This window comes from Hyperoodon ampullatus (genome assembly GCF_949752795.1).
Source record: "Hyperoodon ampullatus genome assembly, chromosome: 5".
NCBI classification, from domain to species: Eukaryota; Metazoa; Chordata; class Mammalia; order Artiodactyla; family Ziphiidae; genus Hyperoodon; species Hyperoodon ampullatus.
Window position 1 is genome coordinate 52,878,931 of NC_136918.1, and position 12,740 is coordinate 52,891,670.

Below are 12,740 nucleotides of genomic sequence, written 5' to 3' on the forward strand. Positions count from 1 at the left end.
TGGATTGCCTCTGTTCCTTGCCTTCCTCCCCAAATATTCATGTTCTCAGTCTCCTCCCATCTGTCCTTTAGGTCTACTGTTGGGCTCTGAACAGGAAAAGTTTGCTGACCTTTGCTTTAAATCCTTTCTGTGACATGAGAACGGATAAATATAATTAGGACATATTTAAGTTATGTCTCCGTTTCCTTCTTTCCCTCCTTCTGAGAATATCATTTGAGTTTTCAGAACTGTACTGTAACTCTAACCTCTCTGCCTTATACATTCCTAGAGCTTTTTTAAACTTGAACATTGCAGATTAGATGTTGAGAAGTTAAAGACTTCAAATTCTACTGAATTACGTAGACAAAACCAGCATGGATGGCTCATCCCTCATCCAGTAGTCTAAAATCAGTCTTTTCCTAAATAATATTCTGATTCTTAAAATATACTGTTCTTTTACAGTTAAGGAGAAAAAAGGAACGACTTTTTTATGCTATTTGATATAATCATTAAAATATGATGCCAAAGGCCCTTTTGTAAATTTTGAATCATTTTTGCCAATATGTTGCAGAAAAAGAGACTCAGCCGTATTTTGGTTGTATAATCTATTACTAATTATTGGAAGTAACTTTATTTGTTAGGGTTTCTTAATAGGCAATATCTAACCTTCATTTTACATTATTTAATAAAATAAAATGGTTTTTACAACATTGTTTACATTTTGTTTAAAATATTTTATTGAGAAAATACTTAATTAACTTTGTTTTATTTTTAGGGTTATATCCTGTGTTGTGACCTCATGGTTTAAGTGGGAATAAAGATGAGTATAAGCAGTGATGAGGTCAACTTCTTGGTATATAGATACTTGCAAGAGTCAGGTGAGTACTTTCATAAAGTAAATAGGCCTCAAATTATTTTAATATTCTCAAAATAACTTTTTATGCATTTGAAATTTGTACCAGTCCAAACTGTTGAACTTTGTATGTTTCCTTAATGTCTGGACTGCCATTTTAAAGCTATGTGTTACTGCATGGTTTAACTCTCTGACTCTTTCAAATATGTTGGAATCATCTCAGGCAATTATTTGTAACAAGTGGTTTGGCTTTCACTGTTCAAAGACCATTTTTATAATTTGTAATGAAGTGAGATTATTGCACACGGTTGGTAGGAACATACAAATTCTCAGATACGATTAATTTGATAATGTATATTCAGAATCCTCAGCTTAATGTTACTGGTCCTAATTGCAGTTAGCATTTCAAAAGGTAAATTAGCCATATTTTTTTGTAATGCTTTCATAAATGTCATCCCAATTGATTAAATGTGTCTTTGACCTGAATTTTACTAATGTATTTCATTGGGGGGTGATTAGTAAATATAAGTCATTGAAAGTCATTTGTAATCAATATTAAGTCAGTGATCTCCAAGTTTTCTAGATAGATTAAGAGGTGTTGTCATAAAACGGAAGGAAAACTACTAGGGAAGATGTGGGATGGATTAGGGGAAAAAATGTAAAAGTAGAAGAGGGAAAAACTTGGGTTGGATGGGATATAGGATGGTGGAAAAGATTGACTGCAGTGGTAAGTTAGGTTGTTAACATGAGATTGAATCATTTGGTGGTTGAAAAAATGCTGGAGAGGTAGAATTTTAGAAATTATAGTTTAAAGTTATTGAGATGTTTAGTAAGGTATGGTTTGGTATAAAAAGATAATTTTGGTAGTCACTTTTTTTTTTTTTTTTTTTTTTTTTGCGGTACGCGGGCCTCTCACTGTTGTGGCCTCTCCTGTTGCGGAGCACAGGCTCCGGACATGCGGGCTTAGCGGCCATGGCTCACGGGCCTAGCCGCTCTGCGGCATGTGGGATCTTCCCGGGCCGGGGCACGAACCCGTGTCCCCTGCATCGGCAGGCAGACTCTCAACCACTGTGCCATCAAGGAAGCCCTAGTAGTCACTTTTGAGAGGGGATGGAAGGAATAGAGTAGAATGTTGAGCCTTCAATTTTGGTTTGAAACTCTAGTTATTCTTCTTATAGGGCTTAGTTAGTTGTTCTTTCTTTTGCAGGGAATGTAAACAAGGCCTTAGATCTTAGATTCTCTGCTTGTTGAGATGTTCCCAGCTGCACTCCAGTTCTGAGCTTTTCTCTTGGGCATGGGGTTTTCTATTCCCAAGCACCATCACTTCTCTCTGGCTTGGAACAGCTGAGAAAATTATGTCCAACAATGGCAGGGACAGAAAAAGGGAGAAGAAAGTAAAGTAACCAAGAATGCAGAATAACTTGTTATGAAGCTTTGCAATGAATAGATCTTATTTTGTTTTGTTTTATTTTCAATTGGTATACTGGTATTGAAGGCATATCCAAAGAGGACATCCATAGACTATTTTGCATAAGATATAATGATTAATAAAGTGGAAAAGGTAGTGATTTAATGACTGTTACATATGTAACATGTATGCTCATGTTTGGATATTGTTATATAGTACTTTGGACCATTTGGAAAGAATTTGTTGGGTCAAAACGAACTCTGGTTTTTCTGCCTTTGAATCTGACCACCAGTTAAGCTAGAGCTTTGAGGCCTTAGACACTAAAGCAAAAAACAGTGTGAAACATTAGTGCATGGGAAGTATATTGTAATGGCTTGTAGATGTGTTGTAGAGGCAGCTATTTAGGTTCAACTGTATGAAGCTACTGTTTCTGGAGATGAGAAGCAGTTGTAATGCTCAGCAGCATCCTGTGGTTCAGCCTACGCTGAGGTGAAGTAGGAGAAGGTGAAGTTAGAGATATGAATGAACGCTCAAATCTTATTTCCAAACAGAAACCCACAGATTGATGTTTTATGTCACTATAAGAAAATACAGCAAGTGAAAGGGACAGTAAAATAATACTCTGGATTAATTTCTGAAAGAGTGTCATCCAGTGATTAAATATTATCAAAAGTCTTAAAGTTGCTTATGTTCTCAGAGGAAATCTTTCTAAATTTCATGTTTTAAGGTATTTTATATTGCAGTAAACATAAAGCAAGAATAATATTTTTTTTTACAAAAAACTTTGTATGGTAGACTGATATTTATCTTATTAAGTCTGTGTAATTGTGAACTGTGTTCCTAGTGTGCTTTGTGTATTCTTTAGAAAACTTTATACTTTACAGTCGTACTGGTGATGAAGTATGATGTTAAGCCACATCTCTAAAAATGTGAACACCAGTCCCTTTATAAAATTGGTAACTTCCTGTTTACATTATGTTTTATAGGGGAAAATCAGACTACACTGATGACATTTTTTTTAATATAGAAGTGACTTTATTATGGGTTTACATTGTAAAATAACATTGTCTTCCAGCAAATTAAAATATAAAACAACTTGATAATAGTACATGGTTGCTAATTATTTACAACTCACTTTAAAAACTCAAAATCGAAGATTGTGCCATTTTTCCCTAAATCTAATTCTAGATCTTGAAATCTTTGATTATGTTGAAATTGTTTTCTCCTGCATGAACTATTAATACAAAGTTTTCTCATTCAAATATAACTTTTTTAATAATTTTTTTATAGGCAAGGTCACAACATAAATTTGCTTTATAAGCTTGAATATATAGTACACACATTTGAAAAGTACATGTTTGTTATTCTCAACACTCAGAACTTTGTATTAGGCAGTGGTTTCCATCATATTTGCTCTGGCAGTTGTTTCTTAAAAGTCTTTAATTTTTTTGTCTTCTCCACACAGAGGGAGAAATGACACCCCTACCCCCTCATATCTCTGCTTCAGAAAGACTCTGAAACTGCAACAACCAAAATGATAAACTACTGAGGAAAAAAGCCCACTCAAATTGATAGGTTCCAAATTCCTTAACTCAGCTATTTCAGACTAATTTTAGGTGTGAATAGCTCATAAGTGGTATTCTTTCATGCCAGATATGTCCGATTTATGATTTTTTAAAACATAATTGCTGTAAATGTGGGCAGTACGCAGCCTTCGTATAGGTTCTGATAGGAATAATTGAATAAATTTCCCACTTTGCCTTATTAAATTACACATTATCTTATACTGCGTAATGTGGTGAATCTGGTGCTCATTTGAAAAGGAAGGAGGTACTTTTCAGAGGAGCTTGTGTTTTGAAGACTGTTGGGGAACAGAATGAGAAGTCAGCATAGTAGTACTTCCAGTTTCCTTTTCTGGCCCTGTCACAGAAAGGATGGACGCAGTAAGAAGGTCAGAGATAGAGGGTGTGTTCCAGGGAGAGGGAAGGGGACCTGGTAGCACTGATGACATTTTGACTTTGCTCCACTGGTGGGTTGACATGCTCCAGGTGGTTCTTAGGCTCTATTAAGTTTGAAAGCCACTGGTCTGTGTTAGTTGTAGGACAGTTAGAACTTGACAAGAAAGTGTTGCATGTCCACAATATCTTTTTTTTTTTTTTTTTAAAGAAGATGTTGGGGGTAGGAGTTTATTTATTTATTTATTTATTTTTGCTGTGTTGGGTCTTCGTTTCTATGCGAGGGCTTTCTCTAGTTGTGGCAAACGGGGAGGCCACTCTTCATCGCGGTGCGCGGGCCTCTCACTATCGCGGCCTCTCTTGTTGAGGAGCACAGGCTCCAGACACGCAGGCTCAGTAGTTGTGGCACACGGGCCTAGTTGCTCCGTGGCATGTGGGATCTTCCCAGACCAGGGTTCGAACCTGTGTCCCCTGAATTAGCAGGCAGATTCTCAACCACTGCGCCACCAGGGAAGCCCTGTCCACAATATCTTGAAAGAAAAATTATATTTAGTAAGTATATGAGCTAAAGTAGAAAGCCTGAAATGTACATATTGAGGTTTGGAGTGTGAGAATATCTCCTAAAGAGGGAGGTGCCCCTAAAGTGGTGTATTTTTATTTGTAGGCAAGGTTTAGCAAGAATGATGAGGCATGTTTATGACATAAAGGATACCATGAGACATTCATTTGAAATTAATTCCAGAGATAAGAGGAAAGAGTTTAAGAAACATCAGTCAACTCAGGACAGGTTTCAGATAGAGCTCGGAATCTAACCCATCTTAACACTTGCCACTTATGATTCTGATCTCTAATTATACATAAAAATGGCCACTTTTGTAGTGGATTGTAGTTTTTGGAATCACCTAGTCCAGTAATTCCTTCTCTGGGTTGTTTTGGGGATTCAGTATTTATTTATCACTGTAACTTACAAGAATTTCATACTCTTACGGAGAATTAGTTGTTAAATAACTAAGAAAAAATGATGTAAATTACTTTCAGGCCATAGTTATTTCGCTTGAAAGATTTAAAACAATGCAGAAGAAAGTAGAATCTTAATATTGCTACCTTCCCTCTAAAAGAGTGCTGAATCGGATTAGGAGATAGGAAGAAAAGAAGTATTTACAGCAAGAAAGTATCTGTGCCAAGACATTCAAAGGGCTTGTTTGTAAAGACCTGCCACAAAGGAAAATAAAATTTCCTTCCTGCTTGTCTCATTATCTGAAAAGTTCTCAGAAAGTCTAAAAACACCTTATGAGGGGCTTCCCTGGTGGCGCAGTGGTTGAGAGTCCGCCTGCCGATGCAGGGGACGCGGGTTCGTGTCCCGGTCCGGGAAGATCCCCCATGCCGCGGAGCGGCTGGGCCCGTGAGCCATGGCCGCTGAGCCTGCGCATCCGGAGCCTGTGCTCCGCAACGGGAGAGGACACAACAGTGAGAGGCCCATGTTTGACAAAAAAAAAAAAAAAAAAAAAAAACACCTTATGAAAGTGTTGTTCTTTTTTCATAAATGTGTGATTTAGAAATAATGTTTCCAGTAAGAGCGTCTCATATTCTCTGCAGTGTTTAATGTTGACTGGACTGTGGTATCCATCTGCAGAGGAAATAAAATCACTTAAATTGTTTTAATCTTAAATACTTTATACTGTGTGCTAAATCTTCTATTACGAATATTATCAGCACTAGAAAATATTACCTGTTAAAAGTACCCCCCTGCCCCCAGATACATAACTTCTCAGAGCTCCTCCCCATTTTCTCATTCATAAAATTTGTTACTTGTTGGAAAAGGACTATAGTGTGATAGCCTCAAATGTTTTATAAACTTCTCTTTGAAATAAGCCATCCTTCCCTATTCATTAAAATTAATTAAGAGGAAACTTTATTTATTGTGGGATGATTTTACTGTGTTGGAGCTTTTGTCTTTCTTATTTTTATCTCCAGAAAGTTCACCCTAAACATATTACTTTGGTTATCATCATCATTTTGCACTATTATGAATTAGACTTTTCATATTTAATACATATTTCCTGGGGAATAAAATTTGTTATTCTTTTTTTCTTTTGAGATAACTTGGAAATTGAGTGTATTTGACATGTAGTACTGTAAGTAATGATGGATTTGATTCAGTATGCTTCCTTTAATTAGCATTCACCCAAGGCCATTAATAATTTGATTGCCCTAACAACTCCTGTCTAGCAACCATATGCAGAATAAGTACTAAGTGGTACATACTATAGATAGTTGTATATAACAGAACCTGATGCAGTGTTAATTTTAGAAGAGCTAAGCTGGTTTGCATCTGTTAAATTTTCCTTCCCCCCATCTGCTCCCCCTTTGTATCACTTGACTCTCCTGTAGTTATTCACAGGTGTTTTTTTTCCTAAAGAAACTGTTCCTGGCAATTATTTGTGAACTTTGTGGCACCCGTCTTTCTTGTTACTTTGTTTAAGATGAAATTTTATTTTGCTTAAATTATGTATTTGGTTTAGGGGAGAATTCTGGATTCTAGATTTAACTGTCATCTGTTACATGTTTAGGAACTCAGTAACATATTTATGGTGAACTTGAATGTTGAATGCTATGAAACGGTTGCATCTTATGCTTGAAAACTAACTGGAAAATGCAAAAACAACATGTGCTTGTTACTGAGTAATTTTCTAGATTGTGATTCTGAGTACTGTTATTTTTAAAAATCCTCATGTTTTTAGAACTAAGATTCATCTTGCCATGTAGTCTCCATTTATGAGAAGGTGATGATATATGTAGGCTTAAAGCATTTGCTTCATGAAAGATCATCTTGTCTCTACTGCACCCCACTTCTCTCCACTGTTTCCTAATCGTTTCAAAGGGATATTGTGTCTCCTAGGAAATAGGCCTTGTACCACACCACTTCTTCTGACATGATGCTTACTTAAAATGTTATATTTTTTTTAAGATCACGCATCAAACACACACTTAATTTGGAAATCTAAACATGATCATAGTGGGCACAAACTAATCTGAATGTTTATGTATAACATTAAGGTTCTGACTTATAACACCAAAGAGCCCATTCATTTGTCTTCTTCATTTAGTGACTTTGTATTAACCCAGACAACGGACAGTAAAATATCAGCAATAAAATGACGGTGTAGTTTCTCTTGACTCAGAACTGGGCTAGATAAACATTCCTTCCTACATAAGCCCTGCTGGTGCCATTTATAAAGAGATTTTTACAGCAGGCTGGATCGAGTTAGGTTAAACTGGCTATCAGTAATGTGCCTCTAGCCGTGAAGAATGGGAGTGAGGGGAGCTCAGCATCTGGTATGTCCACCGTGAGTCTTTCTTTCAGTTTTTATGAGTAGATGGTCAGTTACAAAAGTGTAAGTAGGTATATAGTTTTGCTTTATAATAAAATAAAATATGCAGTAACATTGAATTGACACACCGAGTTGTTTTATACATGACTCCTTAGCAACAAACAGCAAGCAGTTGTCATAAATGCTGGTAATTACTATAATTTTATACTTCCAAATCAGTTTTTCTCCTCTTTTTGTAAGCTGACTGACTATTTTTTGCTGATAAAGGAAATTCCTATTACACATTCCTACTGACATACTTGTTAAAAGACAAAAGTGCTTTAATAGTTGCCAAACAGAGAACTTGTTCAGTCTTAATAGTAATCTTTTTGTTTTTTTAGGAATAGCCAGCGTAGCAAGGGTATAAGGAAACATAAATTGCTGATGGCATTATAAATTTGTACAATTTTTTGGAAAAGGAATTTGGCAATCATGAACTTCCTTTAAAATGCTGATGTCCCCTTCTACTTTTGAGGGACTCCATCCTAAGGAGAAAAAGATATGTATATATATAGATAGATAGATAGATAGATAGATAGATAGATAGATAGATATGGCAAAAGCCTATACACCTAGATATTTGAGGTAAGAGTCTTTTTCAGTAGTGAATATTGGGAAAGTCCAAATGTCCAGCCATAGGATGAATAATTTACTAGCTAAGTTCATTTATTGGCTGAATATTATGATAATAAAATTATTTCAGAAAATATAATTCATATCAAATGTTCATAGTTATATAGATATATATTTTTTAAGGGCACAAAACTGTATAGCCAGTGTATTGTGCTGGAAAGAAGGAAATAAAAACTTTTTTTTTTTTTTTTGCGGTACGCGGGCCTCTCACTGTTGCGGCCTCTCCCGTTGCAGAGCACAGGCTCCGGACGCGCAGGCTCAGTGGCCATGGCTCACGGGCCCAGTCGCTCCGCGGCATGTGGGATCTTCCCGGAGCAGGGCACGAACCTGTGTCCCGTGCATCGGCAGGCGGACTCTCAACCACTGCGCCACCAGGGAAGCCCGGAAATAAAAACTTTTAACAGTTGTATTTGGGTTTTGGTATTGTAATTTTTTTCTTCTTCTTTTTTTTAAAGTGCTAGGTCTAACTCTTCAACATATGAGGTCCCCTATAGCATTTTTTCCTCTACTTCTTTTTACCTTTTCTAAAACCTCTTTAAGCATTTAAGTAGGGAACTTTTTATAGTAAACAAAGCTCTGGGTCTGTAGGACAGAATTGGAAACAGATTTGGGGGCAAGGGAGTGTTATGGTGATGGAAGCAGGGATATAACTTTCTGGGCTTTTCTGACCTGAAGCTTAAAAAGGACCTTGGATAAATCAGATTTTGCTTCCAGACCAGGGCACTGTGCTGTGATAGTAGTTAGGCTTTGCATTTCCCCGTCCCCCCAGACACCCACTTGTTCAGACACCCTACGCCATAACCGTGTTCAGGGCCCCTTTTCATGGTCCTGTATTCTCAATTTGCAAAGTAGACAGGCTCTAGAGGACTTGACTTCCCTTTGAGAATATAATCCCTGTCATCCCAAGGGAAAGCACTCCTGAAACAAGCAATATGTAGAAAATGGTTGTCTTGTGACCTCATTTCTTACATGGGAACAGTGCATGGTCTCAAGGGTAACTCCACATAGACCCCCTACCACTGCTGGTCTTTATCACTGAATGTCACTGAAGTACTGTATACTGAGCTTTGTGGTTTTCAGCCTTACTCCTCTCTGGAATTCCTTTTCTACCTCCCAAATCTTAATCACTCTAGTGAATGTGTAGAATATTTGATTACAAAATCTTTATACAGAGTATTATTTATATCAGATTTGCTTCTACCCCTGGAAAGAAGGGATGCTGTATTAGGCAAGCAGGCTAGACTTCAGCATTTCACAGATTTAAGTTGATCCTTTTTGCCTTTTACCATGTAGATCAAAAGTTGTCCCTGAAAAAGTATTGCCTGCGTATATATTTACAGATAAATGCAAATAAATATATTTTGGCATAACCCTGGTTCAGGTTTTAGTTTCTCAAGGGAGATTTAAGTCGTATGTTTTTTCTGGATGCATAGATTTCCTGATGTGCTAAGATAAATTATAGTAGAATTGCATTCTGACTTAACAAATGTTTTTTGAGCGCTAGTATAATTAGGTGACATCTAGTTTCCCAGAATTGAAAGATTACTAGACATAAACCCCATCCTCAGGCAGCCCAATCTGTTAGTCATATACATACACACAACCCGTAGACGCTATACATATACAAGTTACAGGATTAGCATAGAAGAGAATGATCAATCCTGGAGCAGCAGAAGGAAGGACTTCACCTCTATTCACATAGGAGAAAAGAGCACAGGAACCCATAAGTCCCAAAGGCATGAGATAGCACAATATATTCTGGGTGTTACCTTGTAGTTGGCAGTCACTTGAATTTAATGTGCATTGGGAAGAGTGGGAGGGTGGAATTGGGGAGATGAGCCTGGAGAGATGGGTAGGGTCAAGATTACAAAAGTAACTGTGTGCCACACTTAGGAGTTTGGCCTTGATTATGAAGGCCAAAAGGATCATTGAAAGTACTCAGGAAAGGAGTGGTATGATCAGTTTTTTTGGTTTGTTTTTAAACATACTTTGTTTTTTAAAATTTATTTATTTTATTTATTTATTTTGGGCTGCATTGGGTCTTCGTTGCAGCGCGCGGGCTTTCTCTAGTTGCGGCGAGCGGGGTCTACTCTTCTTTGCGGTGCGTGGGCTTCTCATTGCGGTGGCTTCTCTTGTTGCAGAGCATGGGCTCTAGGCACGCGGGCTTCAGTAGTTGTGGCTCGCAGGCTCTAGAGCGCAGGCTCAGTAGTTGTGGTGCACGGGCTTAGTTGCTCCGTGGCATGTGGGATCTTCCCGGACCAGGGATCGAACCCATGTCTCCTTCATTGGCAGGTGGATTCTTAACCACTGCTCCACCAGGGAAGCCCAGCATGATCAGTTTTTGTTTTACAAGTAGTAGTCTGGCTATAGTGTAGCAAGCGTACTGGACTGGGGAAGAGAGGAAAGGAACTTATGACAGCAGTAATCCAGGCAGAGGATGATGGGGGACTAAATTGCACATTCTGGCACAAAAGGAAAGCTGATGACAGGGACCAGAGAGGGAGGATTGATAGGATTTGGCAAAATGGTGGAATGCCAGGGGCTGAGGTGGAAGTTTAGGATGACCTTCAGGTATAGCAAAGTAAGGTGAGAAATTTCTAAGGAAAAAGAAGTTTTAGGGAGGGAAAGAAGAAGAGAAGTTTTGAACATAATGATTTTAAGCAGTTGTGTAATGCTGTAACTAGAAATAAAAAGTTATAGTTGAGTTCAGCATGTATTTAAGCAGAGCATTTAAGTATAGACCTTCTTTAGGGTAAACATTAGCAATAAGTGCCAAAACAGTGCTAATGACTGCTTTAGGGTTATTTTCTTGCTATTTGAGAACATTCTAAGCACATACGTAATAACTTGAGATGGCAGTGAGCACCTGATCTCACAAAACAAATTTGGGATATAGGCAACATTCCAGCCAAAAATTGACATCGTTCTACCTGCAACTCTTAGGATATTCTTTGACATAAGTTTGAACTCTACCATCTAATTAAACAGGGTTAAATGTAATTAATGATTATTTAAATTGTACTTAGGAGTTGGAGTATAGAAATCACAGACACTGTTACAATTTAGAAGGCTTATGAAGATCAAAATAACTTGCTAATAAAGTGTCTTAATGTTTCATGCACTACCGATGCCACTTTCTAATACCCTGAGATGAAACAAGAACAATGATGCAGTCTTTTATTTTTTTGTTAATAAACAGGAGCTCACTCTGCCTTAACTTTATCCTTGACCATATTCTAACTGTTCAGTAGGACTGGAGAACGCCGTGGTGACGGCCATGGTCCCTGAATGAGTCCTTATTGTCTATGTGACTGTTTTCACATCTGCTAATTCAGATAATAAAGTAATAAAAGTATATGTGTGTGCATGGTATAGGCCCTCTATAAGTGGTATCATCTATCTTGAAGTCTTTTTAAATCCCTAAGCCACTTGGCTGTTTAGCTTTATTTTTCTATTTATGATCTACTGCAGAATTCATTTGGGGAGGGATATGAAATTGAGAACAGGAGTCTCCAACCGCACTGCTCATGGATTTCACTGCTGTATCTCTCACCCTTTCTCCCCATCCTTCCCAGTCTTTTTTCTCAGCTTCCTATCCTGGTGATCTGGAGTCTACTCACGCTCAAGTAGTTGTGGGTTTCCTGACAGGGACAATGCAAAATGGTGCATTTTTTATTTGTATGTTTCTTAGCCTTCCTTGTGAGCTCAGGTTAAGTTGCAGACTGTACATGCGTTTAATAATGATCTTGTCTGTGGGCGAAATCAAGAAGTCAAAATTCAAGTCTTAAAGGTAACATCTTTTTACTTCTCACTATGGGTATTTACAGGAATGGTTAGGTGTCCCAAAGAGGTAAGGAGCACCCCTAAGGAAAATCAACCTTGGTGTACTTTGGCTCTCTATTAACCAATTAAAGTTTCTCCTAGGCACATGCTATTTGTGAGCCCACAGTATTTTATTATAGACTGTTCGTAAGTGCCACAAGGAGCCTGAGAGTGGGAGCACAAAATGGAAAAAGACATGGACTAAGCACTAAACAGCTAGGCTAGACAGGCTAGATAACACATTATATGGATTAAATTAGTTTAACCAAGACCCAAATAAGCCCATGTTCATTTACTTTATTTAGTATGAAAGTTTCTTAACATTCTGTACAGATGTAGAATTGAATTATTTAAAATACATTAATGACAGTTACTATTTAATGATAAGCTCTGCAGAGGATGATAATGTTGGTAAAGAAAATAACCACCCTTGGGTCTATCAGTTTACTAGAATTTTACTTTTGAATTTGGACTTGACTTTAGTTAAAAAAAATCAAGGCCAACGTAAAGAGATTTTTGTTATGTGAATGTTTTGGTTTAAGTATTTCAAATTAAAATTAAAGAATTGTTGTTGGACAATCACATTGGATTTTCACTGGCCAACTCTTCATTTTCTAAAGCTTTCATTTAGATGGGTTATTACTAAGTAGCAAAAAATTAGTAACATTTTTTAACACTTAATCATACATACAATGAAATTTAAGCATACAAATTATTTT

At 37.2% G+C, this 12,740-nt stretch overlaps 1 protein-coding gene across 1 annotated transcript in view; it reads left to right on the forward strand.

The window, feature by feature from the left end:
• Nucleotides 1–799: 799 nt before the first annotated feature.
• Nucleotides 800–12,740, forward strand: part of TBL1XR1 (TBL1X/Y related 1) — a gene marked incomplete at its 5' end in the record, with an annotated part of 40,461 nt that continues 28,520 nt past the window's right edge. Inside the window, one exon of the mRNA XM_079704560.1 lies at nucleotides 800–857. Within this exon, the coding sequence (XP_079560686.1) occupies nucleotides 800–857 (58 nt within the window). The remainder of the gene's footprint in view (nucleotides 858–12,740) is intronic.